Source organism: Mustela lutreola, chromosome 10, assembly GCF_030435805.1.
Source record: "Mustela lutreola isolate mMusLut2 chromosome 10, mMusLut2.pri, whole genome shotgun sequence".
NCBI lineage: Eukaryota > Metazoa > Chordata > Mammalia > Carnivora > Mustelidae > Mustela > Mustela lutreola.
Window position 1 is genome coordinate 39957966 of NC_081299.1, and position 15951 is coordinate 39973916.

General features: G+C 38.7%; 1 protein-coding gene across 1 annotated transcript in view; it reads right to left on the minus strand.

Moving 5' to 3' along the window:
• Window positions 1-15951, minus strand: part of FAF1 (Fas associated factor 1) — a 492920-nt gene that overhangs the window by 32689 nt on the left and 444280 nt on the right. The window contains exon 18 of the mRNA XM_059136657.1: window positions 9278-9493. Within this exon, the coding sequence (XP_058992640.1) occupies window positions 9278-9493 (216 nt within the window). The remainder of the gene's footprint in view (window positions 1-9277; window positions 9494-15951) is intronic.

Here is a 15951-nt window from a genome sequence, read left to right on the forward strand (position 1 = left end):
GTGATGACAGGATGAATATTTACCTTCATAATAGTTTTTGTTTGTTTTCTTTTCTTTTCTTTTCCTTATTTAAATTCAGTTCAGTTAACATATACTATATGATTAATTTCAGAGGTAGAATTTAGTGGTTCATCAGTTGCATATAATACCCAGTGCTGATTACATCAAGTGTCCTCCTTAATGCCATCACCCAATTACCCATTACTCCACCCACCTCCCCTCCAGCAACCCCCAATTTGTTTCCTAGAGTTAAGAGCCTCTTATACTTTGTCTCCCTCTCTATTTTCATCTTATTTTATTTCTCCTTCCCTTCCTCTATGTTTTTAGTATTAAATGAGATAACACGTATATGGCACTGAGAATAGTGCCTTAATAAATACTATTATTAAAAAAATTTTATTCTGAATGTTTGGCTAATGATCACCGTTACTTTTCATGTATAGACAGTTTACAAAACACTTTTATATACATTGCCTTATTTATTGCTTCTAATTTATAGGGGAGAAAACAGATTGCCTTGTTCAAGGTTGCCTAGCTAACCTTTTGGATTGCCAGTCCAACGTTCCACCTCTATATCACTGCCTTCCCTCTATTCCATCTCCTCAATTATTTCAACAATAGAGATACTTAAAAACCGCGAGTTTCCAGTTTGATTCAGTGTTTAAGGCATTGTTAAGGCATAGGATGCTTATTTCATTACTAAAACTTATAATTTAGAAAATTATATATCCCCCGCACCCAACTCAGGTAGCCTTTTTTTTTTTTTAAATTTCTTTTCAGTGTTCCAGAATAGAAAATTATATATTTCTTTTTTTTTTTTTTTTTAAGATTTTATCTACTTATTTATTTGACAGAGAGAGATCACAAGTAGGCAGAGAGGCAGGCAGAGAGAGAGAGAGGGGGAAGCAGGCTCCCCGCCGAGCAGAGAGCCCAATGCGGGACTTGATCCCAGGACCCCTGAGCCACCCAGGCACCCAGAAAATTATATATTTCTTAAAGAAAACAAATAACCTGAAGAAATATAAATCACCCTTCCTAGAAGGAGTATTTTCCCCCTTTAATTAGACTGCTAATATACCAGATGAGAGTTTTTAAGACCTATTTAAGTAGCTATATTATTCTTTTAAATCTTTTGTTACCTTGTATCTTTTGTTGTAAATATTATGTAAACAGTTTACTAGATGACTTCTACCTATTAAGTCAAGTGTCCTGTGGTCAAAATACTCTAGAGACATCTTTCCTTATAGTATCATTTTTGAAAATAAAGCAACTGAGAGTCTTGGGCTCTAGTCCTCCATCGTCATCAACGGCATGTATGCTCTCAACCAAGCCATGCCACCTCAGGCCCTCACTTTCGCCACCTGTTGACTGACACTAATACCACCTGCCTTGCTACCTCTCCAAGCTGACAAGAAAAGGACTGAGATTACTCTGTAAATGCATTTTGCACCTCAGTACAATCTCGTGGTTTCTTCCAGTCAAGCATTTTTTTTGTGGCTTAATGGCGAGATGCATGTGGTGGGGAAGTAATGGGAGGGAGAAGAACTGAGAAGAAGAGGACATAGGTGAGATTGTGTATGCTTTGGTAAAGAGTTTGGACTGTTGCCCACTAGAACCACTGATGCCTTTTAAGCAGGAAGGAGATAAGATATCATCAAATCTATGTTTCAGAAAAATAACTCGAGAGTCAGTAAGTAGGATTGATAGGAGGTGGGGTACACAAGACTTGAGTCAAGGGGAAGAAAGCCATAGATTTAATCCAGCTATGAAGATTTGAGTAGTGGGGACAGTCAAGAAGGAGAGGAAAAGGAAGGAGAGGAAAAGAATAAATTTGAGAGTTTAGAGGCAGACTGATATTGTGACCGGCTAGATATTAGTTGTGTTCCATTCCACAATCATTGTTCTTATTCTCCAAATCTTGATCATTTCAGGATATTTGAAAACCTCATATAATTAGATATAGTGATATTAAAATACCTGGAGGAAAAAAAAAAGCTGGAGGGCATGGAGCAAGCTCAGCAGTGGTAACTTTTAACACATATCTCACTGATTATATGCCTCATCTTGCTTTCTCTTAAAAACAAAGCTTTTGAGATATAGATAGTTCAATGGTATTAAAGTTTTTCCTTCTGGATCTTTCTTTCTTTCTTTCTTTTTTTTAATCAGACAGTCTAATATAAATTGAAAATCAATCCCACTGCAATATTAGAGGCATTAACATATGAAAGTCATTGAAATGTAGAATATTTCAAAAATTGGTGCTTGGGGGCGCCTGGGTGGCTCAGTGGGTTAAAGCCTCTGCCTTCGGCTCAGGTCATGGTCCCAGGGTCCTACGATCAAGCTCCGCATCGGGCTCTCTGCTCAGCGGGGAGCCTGCTTCCCTCTCTCTCTTTGCCTGACTCTCTGCCTACTTGTGATCTCTTTCTGTTAAATAAATAAATAAAAATCTTAAAAATATTGGTGCTTGGAGCTGCAATTTATTGCCTTTATCACATGGTCTCTAATGTTGATTTTCTAGCTTTATTGTCCTACTGCTCTTATTTTATTTATTTATTTTCTACTCTAATTTTAAAGGGGAGCTTTGTAATCTATTAGCAGAGTTTTAAAAGGAGCCAGTGATCTTAAAAAGCACTGGCCATAAGAAAACTTGGGTTTTAGTGTTGGCTCTGCTATTATCATGTGACATAAGTAAAGTGTATCATTTTTTTTTTAAAGATTTATTTATTTGACAGAGAGAAATCACAAGTAGACAGAGAGACAGCCAGAGAGAGAGAGAGAGAGAGGGAAGCAGGCTCCCTGCTGAGCAGAGAGACCGATGCGGGACTCGATCCCAGGACCCTGAGATCATGACCTGAGCTGAAGGCAGCGGCTTAATCCACTGAGCCACCCAGGCGCCCAAGTGTATCATTTTATCATGCTTTTATTCTTGCATCTGTAAAATGACAGCATTGGCCTTGATATCTCAGAGACTCCTTTTAAATATATTAATGGTTCTAATGATACATTATTTTGTCTGGTTTAGAACATTTGGGTATTTTTTTAACTAAATATCCATCGTTGCTCTAAAGAAAGAATTCACTGCTATCATGCTTTCTTTAGCTATAAGCCTCTCCTACCTCTCCACTTAAGACAATTATAACAGATACTACTCACTATGTGGTAGTAGTTTATATTCACTTCTTTCTTTCTTTCTTTTTTTATTATTTATTTGACAGATCAGAAGTAGTCAGAGAGGCAGGCTGAGAGAGAGAGAGAGGAGGAAGCAGGCTCCCCGCTGAGCGGAGAGCACGACGCGGGCGACGCGGGGCTCGATCCCAGGACCCTGAGACCATGATCTGAGCCTAAGGCAGAGGCTTTAACCCACTGAGCCACCCCGACGCCCTTCACTTATTTCTTAACATAACTCTGAGCTAGGTATTACTATTTTCCTTTCAAAGAAAGAAAGGTGAAGAAATAAACATTCAGCATGGCCAAGTAAGTTGCCCAATGTCATACAGCAGGTATCTGATGGAGTGGGATTCAGATATAGGTCTAACTACAACCAAAAGTTTTATTTTTAACTATGTTATTCTGTTTCCACTTACCCAGGATCTCTCTGTGCAAGGCTCAGGTCAAATTCATTTCCTTTGTAATGCCTTCCCTTACCACTGCAGGCTAAAATTACCTGTCCTTCCAACTATGGGTATAATTTGTAATGTAATTTGCTTTAAATGTGTTTTCACTAGAATGTGAACTCTTCAAGGTCAGTAACAATTTCTTTTATTTCTGTATCATTAGCGTTACATGGAGTTTGGCAGAGTGGCTGCTCAGCAAATGTTCTGCCATATGGAAGAACAAATACATGAATGAAATGCAAATTGAACTACTTATCTTTCCTTATGAGGCAAATTGGATATCCTTGTGTTATCGATAAAGTCAAACATCATCCAACAGTAGTTTGTGGATACAGACTCTAAGTTCTACAAGGGTAAGAACTATGTCACTTTTCTCACCACTATGTTCCCACTGCTGATCTTAGTGCTTAATGTAATAAAGGTGGATGGGTGACAGAGGAAGGAATCCACATACTCTAAATTTGTAAGGCTTTCCCCCCAGTTAATTTAAACAAACACTTAAGGAGGGCCTTTCACTCTGAAAAACCCTGCTGGAAGCTTGTTTATACATTTCCTTTAAACATAGATGGAGAAAGAAAAAAATGATAAGCTATCATTATGGGGCGGGGACTAGAAAGCAGGAGAAAAATACAAATATATTCATTACTTTTAGAATAAAAAATGTCTGATATTGTATTTTGGAATGCATACATGTTTGTCTTCTTGGGGGTTCACATCTACGGATCTGGAGGAAGAAATATTCTCGTGGGAAGAATGAGGCCTGTGTGATTACACATAAGTGACAAGACACACAGGGTACTCACTGGTTCTAAGACTAATCTGCCATTACCATCCTCCTTCCCCAGTACTCCCCATTCATGTTATAAACAGAACACCACACCTTCCAGTTGCAGGTAGAGCTTCTCTGAGTGATGTGCATGGGAGTAGGCAAAAGAAGGCAAACATAGGAAAGGGGAAAGAGTTGTAGGATAAAAAGATAAGAAGGAGGGAAGAGTAGAAAGAAGGGAAGTGAATAAAAAGGATAAAATGGGACTAGAAAGAAGGGGAGGGGTGGGAAAGAAGAAGGGAAAAGGGAAAAGGAAGGTTGGGGTAAGTTACTAACAACCTCACACGGACTGAATGGCACTGGGCCAGTGCCCAGTAGGTCCAAAGGGGAACCAAGAAGCTGGCAGGGGCCCCTTGCTCTGACTCAGAGGCAGTGGGGAGTAGTAGTAGGGGTCAGGATCATTCCTCAACTTAAGGACTCAACTACTTCAATACCAACTACCTCTCAATGCCCAAGTGGGCAAATGGGCCACTGATGTTCACATGGCTCTAACATATCCAAGAGGTAGAGCTTAATGGCCAAAGCTTGGAGCACCAGGGTGGTTCAGTTGGTTAAGCATCTGCCTTTGGCTCAGGTCATAATCCCAGAGTTCCAGGAACAAGCCCCACATCAGGCTCCATATTCAGTGGGGAATCTGCTTCTCCTTTTCTCTCTGCCCCTCTCCCCCTGCTTGTGTGCAAGCGCTCTCTCTCAAATAAATCAAATCTTTGCTTCAAAAAATGGCCAAAGCTCTGGTAGTGAACATTACTTCTCTTGGTAACTGTTATTAGCAAAACAGACAGCAAAACAACAAAAATCAAGTAACTCAATGTTCCCAGCACCTTGACAATCAGCTTTTCTGAGGAAGGTCTGTGTCTGCTTCTATTCTGGTCATCCTACAGTGCTCAGTTCAGTGGTATACCCAACAGACATTTAGTAAATAGTTGGACAGCTGGAAAATCTTAACATGAAGTATTGTTTTGATTGGGGGTGGGGGTGCAGAAGAATGTTTACTATGTCCTATGCTGAGAAATCAGTCTCTGCTTTGAGAAAAGGTTGAAGACACAATAAGACTCCCGGAGTTAAGTCTTGTTATTTGTTATTAAAGAGGCAAGGTCTTAAGATGTGCCTTTTAACAGTCTTTAGTTTGGTTGTAATTTAAGATGACTTTTGCAAATTAGATCCTAATCCTTGCAGACACAGATGGCTGTTACAGAATAGCCTTGCAAAAACACTAGTCATTTGACTTGAAAGAGTATTCAGACAAGGATGAAGGGCCATTAACTCTCACCCTACCCCTGGCTCTAGGAGGTCTAAGGAATCCTGGGTGGGCTTTAGGTCTGGGTCTAGAATCTGGGTGGGCCTAGGGCTTCTTTCCTCATTTGGAACAGTTTCCCTAGGTCACTCTGGAATCAGGGATTTAGGTCAGACTGGAGAGCATTACCATTTGAAAACAGTAACTAAATGCTTATGTGTGAGGTACCATGCTGGGAACTTCAGGGGAGGTAGACATGAACATGATATGGCCAGCCTTTGTAAAAAAAATTTAGAACAGGACTGCTATGAGAGAGGAATATACAAACTGCAATGGGTACTTAGGTGAGGAGCTTGGGAGAAGGGGAGGGCTTCTGAAAGAGGATGACATTTGAGCTAGTCATTAAAAGATGAGGTCAAACAGGCCAGGAAAAGTGGGGAGGGTGGATATTCAAGGATGAGAGAACACAGTTCCAGAGCACAGAGGCATGAGAGTCTCTTGTGTCTTCCATGAATAGTGAACAATCTCTTTTCTCCTGGTGATAGAAATATGTAATGAGAGGCAGAACTTAAAGTGGGAAAGGGAGGTATAGATCAGATTGTGAAGAGTTTTTGAAAACATTCTCAGCGGTCTATCCTTATCCTAAGGTTATAAGGAACTATTACGAGTTTTTAAACAAGAAAGGGAATGATCAGAATGGGACTTTAGAAAAATAACTCAGTGCAGATAAAATCAGGTTAACCAAGGACCATAAAATGGATCTATAATGGATATCAGGAAGCTTTTGATTCTTCCTAGAGAATCAAGCCTCTGGTTAGACTTTTCCTCTGGGAAACTGGGACAAACATGATCTAAACTGGCCTTAAAGTAGAAACAGGATAGGGATGAAAGGGACACTTGGAGAAGAGACTGTTAACTGGATTGAATAGTGTTCTTCAGCAGAGTAAAGGGTGAATGATTGAGATTTAAATCAAGAGTGCATTTTCTCTAAGACTAGGTCACTGACCCTCCATTGAGGGCAAATTCACAGTGAACACAGTCTGCACTGAAAAGGCTGAGTGTTGGGTCGGTAGAACTTTAGGTGGGCAGGAAGCAGGCCCAAGAGCCTTCTGCATTTCACTTCACAGTTCCCTTATTTATTTGTGGCAGCAACTTATAGCCTACATTTCTATCTTGTGGGAAGAGATCATTAATACTGACCATAAAATCCAGCTTCTTTAGAGCTTGTTCCCCTCACCCTACCTCCAGTAATCAGGTTTAAAAATTAATTTAAAAGAAAATGAAGTTTAATTATAAAAGCCAACAAAGTCCCTTAGATTCCATCACTTCTAGTACTTTCATTTCCAAATGAAAGGCCCAGAAGCCGAGTGAGAGAGCCTTAAAACCAAGGGTTGTGATCTTAGAAGTTCTCAAGAACTTCTGATTTTTTTTCACAAGAGAAAAAAAATTTATAACTACATATGACAAAAGGATATTAGCTAGACTTATTGTAGCAATCATTTTGCAGTGTTCACAAATATTGAATTAGGTTGTACACTTGAAACCAATATAAAGTTATATGTTAATTATACTTAAATTTAACAAACAAACAAACCAAGGATTGGGAGAGACTAAGTTAACTAAGTTAGCTCCTAAATTTTATAAGTTCTTTAAGAGAGATGTTCATCATAGATTCATCACAGAACAGTAAGTAGGAGAACCAGGGTGATATTGAAACCTTTGTTGGTGCTCTTTGCTAAGTAGTTATACATTTATAGTTTAACTTCAGTGTCAGAATTAGTTTCTTACCTGGCTATGCAGTACACAAAGCATGTACACACCTGTGTTCCCTGGACATGTCTCTGTGTGTTATATATGAACAAAGAGGAAGAGCTTGGTGCAGTAGGTGGGGCTAGCGAGAGAGGAGCCAATGGCAGCACCTCTGGTCCATTCTAGTTTCCTTGGCTTAGACATAAGTAGTAGGAACCTCATCCCACCTAGGAATTTTATGGCTGAGTGGTAGGGCTAGACATATACTGCCGGTTTCTGTCTCTGCTCTGCAAATCTGACAGCCACTGTGAGGGACTAAGATGAACCTTAATCAAATTCTTGGTTTTGTGTTTTAGATGAAGTCTAAGTTAGTAGATCTCATAATTATTAGATCAAAATGGAATCACAGAATATTAATATTTACTGTGTATCTTAGAGGTAAGCTAGTCTAAGCTCCATCCCTCTGAAAGTAGGAACACTGGGAATGAATCCTTCTCCATATAAGTCCCATATTGCTGAAAAGGGATCATTTAGTAGTTGCTGGTTATGTCCAATGACAGGAAAACCACTACTTCACAACACAAGATATTCATTCCCTCCTTAGAAAATACTTTCTTATATTGGGCCAAAATTGCCTCCTGTAACTTTCAAATCATTGGTCTCAGTTCTCTATCCTTAGAAACTCACAAAGTAAGATCCCTCTTTTTCATGGAAGGCCTTCAAGTAGCTGAAGACAACAATCAAGTCTCCCATGGCTTTTCCATCTTTAGAGGAAATGTTCTTCAAATGATATGATTCCCAGTTCCCTCATCTTCCCATTAGCCCTGCTGTGGACACACTCTTCTTTTCTTCAGGTGTTAGCATGGAGTCTAAGGCCTCTTTGTGGGCAAATTTATCTTAGTACATAGTTGAATAGGACCATTAAGTTATCTTCTTGTTGGGATTATACCTGTTTTGTTAGCAGCCACAACACAATAATGTATTTTCAGCTCAATTCAAACATAACCTCTGATAATGCGTGGTCTTTCCATCCCAAATGTGAGTAATTCTCTAAATCTAATATGGGAATCTCTCTCTTTCTATCTCTAAATATTTCTGTAAAATTCCTATAGGTTCATTTTTGTTTATTGTTTCAGTACTTTAAGGTTTTCATGAATCTTATTTTTCATAATCCATAAATCTGATAAAGTCTTCATATAAGATCCAATAAGCATGGTGAGTAATAAAGGATTAAATACAGAACCTCTTGGTTTCCTCTAGGGAGAGGATAATCACTTAGTCAACACTTTTTGGATACCATCATTTAATCAGCAATGAAACCACCTAACTATAGATTTACATCTTTCTACTTTGCCCCACAGGACACTATTAGAGACCATCAAATACCTTGCTGAAATACAGAAATACAGTGAATATAGGTCACCCTCTATGACTTTCCAGGATAGTAAGAACTATAAAATCACAAAATACTCTTGGTTTAGCATGACTTAGTAATCACTGACCCTAACTGAACTGTTAAGCTGTTAAGCACATAATTCTCAGATCTACTCTGAGGTGTATAGAGATGAGATCTTGGGAGAGCTTATATGGATGCTGGAATAGGGGAAACAGCTAGGAAGAAAGAAAGACCTAGAACCTAATTTCTTCTATAGGCTCCTGGGCACAAGTCTGTCGGCCTGGGTACATACCTTCTCTGAAGGCCGAGGAGAGAATGGTGTGCAAAACAAAATACTCCTAGGTGTGTGGTCTTGTAGTAGGCTGTACCATGGGAATTTTCTTGGGCTACGTTGTCCAGCCCTAATAATGGGATATCTCCCACTGGACACATTTCCTAAAACCGGCATATGAACTTACGTCTCTTCTAGGAAAGGTACTCAGCAACTTGAACTCATCCCATGGATATCCTTTGGAAGCTACAAAATCAAAGACAATCTGGAGCTTATTGCTGGCCAGGAACCGCCGCTCAAGGAACTCTCCACTGGGGGTCCGAATCCGCAGTTTGCTCACGGGTTCAGCATTTTCTTCCTTTGGCTCTGGAGGCAGGGCCTGCTCTAAGGAGAGCCGGATGGCCTAAAGAAGGCAAAAACCAGGTGTCAAAGTGTATGATAGGACTGTGGGAAGTGGGGGCAGGGAGAGCCAAGAAGAAAGCTGCTGCTTTGTATTAGCTCATCGAGTCCATTTATTAACCGAGCCTGATGCTTGATAATAGAATCATGTTTTTCATATTCTTAATATTAGCTCAATAAGCAATTAATTAAAATAAGTCCCACCTTGATGACATGTATTATTAAAATGATAGATAATCATATAGGAAAGAAATGTAATTTGTTTTTACTGAAGCGCTCAGTTGTTTGTGATTTAGGAAAGAGGTATCAAATACCCAACTGCTTCCTTTCTAGTGTATGAATTAAGGCTATTAGAAACCTTTACAAAAGACAGACATGTAAATAATGTATTTGAAAAACATACATTTTCCAAGTCAAAATAACTAAAGAGTTTGTAGAATACTAAATATTTTATTAACATCAAAATGGAGTGGAGAGATTCACTTGGGGTGATGAAAAACTTTGGAAATCGTGGTGATGGCTGCATGACATTATGAATATAATTAATGCCCCTGAATTGTACACTTAAAAATAGTTACAAAGGCAAATTTCTGTTATAGATATATATGTTGCTACAATAAAAGGAAGTGGTGGAATGGAATGGAGAGAAATTAAAATATCAGGTTTATTGGAGGTAGGAGAACATAGTCCTAGTTCCAGCCTTGTCACTAACTTGCTATGGGATTTGGTCAAATCCAGATTTCTGGATCTAGAGATGGCCCAAACCTTCATTTCACAGGTAAGAATACCTCAAATAGGTGGAGTATACTGTTGAGAGATCTCATGGCTAGAGTTGGGCTTGAACCCAGGTTTCCTAGTTCTCGACCTATAATATTGCATAATTTCACATTCATGATACATTCCATTAAATACACCACTGGAAGTTAGAAGGTCTCTGATGTAGGAATCTATGGCAGAAACTCATGAAAACCTTTTTGTTTCCAGTACCTCAAGAGGCTCCTTAGGTAAGTAAGTCTGATATTGGCATGCTCATTCTCAGTTATATTCTTGCCTGGTTACTTTGACATTTTCATGTTCCCAATTTGTCATCAACAGAAAAACAAAATATTCCCTCAGTTGATCTACAACTATTTTTTAAAATTTATTTAGTTATTTGAGAAAGAGAAAGAGAGAGAGAACAAGCATAAGCAGAGAGAGAACAAGCATAAGCAGAGGGAGAGGGACAAGCAGACTCTGTGCTGAGCACAGAACCCGATATGGGGCTTGATCCCATGACTCTGAGATCACGACTTGAGCTGAAATCAAGAGTTGGAGGCTTAAATGACTGAACCACCCACGCATCCAAATCTACAACTATTATAATCATGTAACATGAGTGAGAGAAATTGGGATTTCTGTTTTCTAAATCCTTAACAGCAATTTTCAAAGTTGGTATCACTCTTCCAACTGGGGGAAAAATATTTAAGAAATTATACTAAACAATTCTTGGGCCAAGGGGAACTATAAATAAAGGATACAGAATATCTAGAAAACAATGATTATTGAAACACATCATGTTGAAAATCATGGGTTCACCCAAAGCAGTGTTTAGAGGAAATTCATAGCTTTAAAATTCTTATATTATTGGAAAAGAACAAACAAGAACAGGCTCAGTCAGTAGAGCATGTGACCCTTGATCTCAGGGTCATGAATTCAAGCCCCACATTGGGTGTAGACCTTACTTTGGTGGGGAGGGAAACGAAGAATCAGACTAAAAAACTAGGGGGAAAAAAACAATAAAAGAGGTAGGGAGGGGCATCTGGGTGGCTCAGTGGGTTAAAGCCTCTGCCTTTGGCTCGAGTCATGATCCCAGGGTCCTGGGATTGAGCCCCACATCGGGCTCTCTGCTCCGCAGGGAACCTGCTTCCTCCTCTCTGCTTGCCTCTCTGCCTACTTGCAATCTCTGTCTGCAAAATAAATAAGTCTTAACAAAAAAAATAGGTGGGGAAAAAAGCTTAGAAGAAAATAATTAGAGACGCCTGGGTGGCTCAGTTAGTTAAGCATCTGCCTTTGGCTCAGGTCATGATCCCAGGGTACTGGGATCGGACCCCACATTGGGCTCCCTGCTCAGTGGGGAGTCTGCTTCTTCCTCTGCCCCCTTATCCCCTTAAATGTATTTAAAATAAACAGAGAAACAATGTTTGCTCAGACAACAGTACCAATAAGAAAGTAACTCTATGTCATTCAGGATAATTTGGTTGGCTGTAATACTTAAGTATTTGTAAAAAAAAAAAAAAAAACAAAAAAAAAAACAACCCACTAAGAATTTCTGCAGTGTATAGTAAAAGCTATGACTCTCAAGTAATTTTCCTTCTTGAGGCATGGATAATACCACCTACTTAGGGAACTATAAAAGATGGGAATCACATATATGACATATGTGAAGTTTCCAGTGTAGTGTGTGATACATAATAGGCTTCAGTGAATGCTTGCTTGGGGTTGCACTGGTTAAATAGTCCTATAATCTCATTTTTATATGGGGAAGTTGAGGCCAAGAAATGGTGACATAAGAAATTTAATCCAAAAATCAGAATAATAGGAAGTTAAACTAGTTATTTTTGCCCTTCCCTCCTTTCTTCCTTGGATAGCATGAGTAGAAATTTATCTAATATTGGTGTTTTGGTCAGCAATGAGTTTCAGATGAATATTTTCAAATATTAAACTATTTTAGTAGCACTGTCATATATTTATAACCCAATGAATAGATAAGCCTGTGTTTATCAAAATTAAATTCCAGTTGTACTATGTCTATTACAGCACTCTCTACACTGTACATGGTTATTTAATGTCTGGCTTTCCCACTAGCTTGTAGCCTCGGGAAGACTGGAAACATGTCTTCTTATTCCAAGAGTAATGCATAGCACAAAATAGATACTCAATATGTATTTGATAAGAGAAGGAATAAACTAAAATCTTAACTGAAATTACATGCAGAAATGTTCAGTACAGTGATAAGCACACAGCTGGTGCTAAATAAAGGTTAAAAGAATCTGATTCTCATGGGCTCTATCTCTAGTAACCAAGAACTAATCACTCCTTTCTCTGAGGTTTGACTTTCTCCAGCATCAACTTTCAGATTAATTTTCTACTTACATGTCCTTTAAGGGCTAACCAAGAGTTGCTTGTAGGGATAAACAACCTCTGTGGATTAGAGTTGTGTACATTTTCAAAACTATTAAGTGGTATCATTTGACTATTTTTTTTCAAAGAGTTATTTATTTGAGAGAGAGAGAGAGAGAGAGAGAGAGGGAGAGCATGTGAGCGGGAGGGGCAGAGCGCAAGGGAGAGAGAATCTCAAGCAGATTCCATGCTCAGTGTGGAATTGGGTGCAGGGCTCAATCTCCTGACTCTGACATTAAGACCTGAGCTGAAACTAAGAGCTGGACGCTTAAAAGACTGTACCAACTGAGCAGGCACCCTTCATTTGACTATTTTTTAACACCATGGTTCTTTAAAAGTATGTCTTTGATGGCCGACACATGAAAAGATGCTTATTATCACTTACCATTAGGAAAATACAAATCAAAATTACAATGAGATATTACCTTATATCTGTCAAAATGGCTAAAATCAATAACACAAGAAACAACAGGTACTGGCAAGGATGTGGAAAAAAGGAACCCTCTTGCACTGCTGGGTGGGAATATAAACTGATGCAGCCACTCTGGAAAACAGTATGGCGGCTCCTCATAAAGTTAAAAACAGAACTACCCTACAATCCAGCAATTGCACTACTGGGTATTTACCCAAAGAATACAAAAACACTAAATCAAAGAGATACATATACCCCTATGTTGATTTATTTAGTTTAAATATTTTATTTATTTATTAGACAGAGAGTGAGAGCACAAGTAGGGGAAGCAGCAGAAGGAGAGGGAGAATCAGGCTTACTGCTGAGCATAGCCTGACACAGGGCTTGATCCCAGGACCTTGGGATCATGAGTAGAGCTCAACACAGACACTTAACCAGCTGAGCCACCCAGGCACCCTACCCCCATGTTTATACAGAAGCACTATTTACAATAGCCAAGATATGGAAGTAGTCCATGTATCCATCAATTGAAGAATGGATAAAGAAGAGGTGGTATATACAATGGAATATTATTCAGCCATAAAAAAGAATGAAATCCTGCCATTTGCAACAACATGAATGGAGCTATACAGTATAATGCTAAGTGAATTAAGTCAGTCAGAGAAAGACAAATACAATATAGTTTCACACATTTGTGGAGTTTAAGAAATAAAACCAATGAGCAAAGGAGAAAAATGAGAGAGAGAAAGATACAAACCAAGAAACAGACTTGTAATGATTGAGAACAAACTGATGGTTACCAGGGAGGAGGTGCTAGGGGATGAGTGAAATAGGTGATGGGGATTAAGGAGTGCTCTTATCAGGATGAGCACTGGGTGATGTATGGAATCACTGGATCACTATATTGTACATTTGAAACTAATATAATACTATAGGTTAAATGGAATTAAAATAAAACCTTAAAAAATACTATGTCTTTGAGATTAAAAAATATTTTTCCTGATTATAAAAATAATGTATATAATCATTGCAAAAATAAAGAAGAAAAGCATTACAAGACAGGAAACATGTGTTGGAGAGGATGTGGAGAAAGGGGAACCCTCCTACACTGTTCGTGGGAATGCAAGTTGGTGCAGCCACTTTGGAGAACAGTGTGGAGATTCCTCAAGAAATTAAAAATAGAGCTTCCCTATGATCCTGCAATTGCACTACTGGGTATTTACCTCAAAGATACAGATGTAGTGAAAAGAAGGGCCATATGTACCCCAATGTTTATAGCAGCAATGGCCACGGTTGTCAAACTGTGGAAAGAACCAAGATGCCCTTCAACGGACGAATGGATAAGGAAGATGTGGCCCATATACACTATGGAGTATTATGCCTCCATCAGAAAGGATGAATACCCAACTTTTCTAGCAACATGGACTGGACTGGAAAAGATTATGCTGAGTGAAATAAGTCAAGCAGAGAGAGTCAATTATCATATGGTTTCACTTATTTGTGGAGCATAACAAATAGCATGGAGGACAAGGGGAGATGGAGAGGAGAAGGGAGTTGAGGGAAATTGGAAGGGGAGGTGAACCATGAGAGACTATGTACTCTGAAAAACAATCTGAGGGTTTTGAAGGGGCGGGGGGTGGGATGTTGGGGGAACCAGGTGGTGGGTATTAGAGAGGGCACGGATTGCATGGAGCATTGGGTGTGATGCAAAAACAATGAATACTGTTACACTGAAAAAAATAAATTAATTTAAAAAAATTAAAAAAAAAAAAGGAAAGCATTACAATTAATTTCCATATTCAGGGGCGCCTGGGTGGCTCAGATGGTTAAGTGTGTGCCTTTGGTTCAGGTCATGATCCCAAGGTCCTGGATTGAGCCCTGCATCAGGCTCCCCACTCAGTGGGGAGTCTGCTTCTGCCTCTCCCTCTGCCCCTCCACCTTCTCATGCTCTCTCTCTATCTCAAATAAATAAATAAAATCTTAAAAAAAATTAATTTCCATATTCACCATCAAGAGATAGCCACAGCTATCACTTGAGTGTTTACATCTATTGATTTTTTTAACCATTTTTAAGTGTACAATTTAGTGGCCTTAAGTACGTTCACAATGTTGTATTACTATCACCACCATTTATTTATATTAATATAAATACACAAAAATATATACTATATTATAGTATATATACTATATTACTACATTTATATTATATTACTATCACCACCATTTTTTCTAAAACTTTTTCATCATCACACTCTTCATCAATTTTTGTGTATACTTTAATATAAATATATCTATTTTAAGCTTTTTTAAACAAAACTTGAATCATTATTATATTGTACAATGCTTTATCTTTTGTCCAAAGTCTTGTATTTTGTCATTGTTTTAAAGTTTTTATTGAAATATAACATGGATATGAAAAAGTGCATTGTATAGAGATAGTGTGCAACAGTGTACAACTTGATAAATTTTCAGAAGTGAACATACCTATTTAAGTGGCACCCTGATCAAGCATCTCAGAAGTCCTTTTGTCCCCTTCCTAAAAATTATCTTCCTTAATCACTATCCTGACTTCTAATACTGCAGTTTAAAAAACTTAAATAATCAAATGTGATGTATGGCTAGGAATTAGGCTTTGGCTATGACAGAGGTTCAAATCTTGGCTATTAGGTATATGACAATCTTTATGAACTTCAGTTAACCCATATAAAGAAATAGGGCTGATAATACCTTTTTCGAAAAGGTTTTAGTATGAAGTGCAATAATGTTGGGGCACCTGGGTGGCTCAGTGGGTTAAGCTGCTGCCTTCAGCTCAGGTCATGATCAGGGTCCTGGGATCGAGTCCCGCATCAGGCTCTCTGCTCAACAGGTAGCCTGCTTCCCTCTCTCTCTCT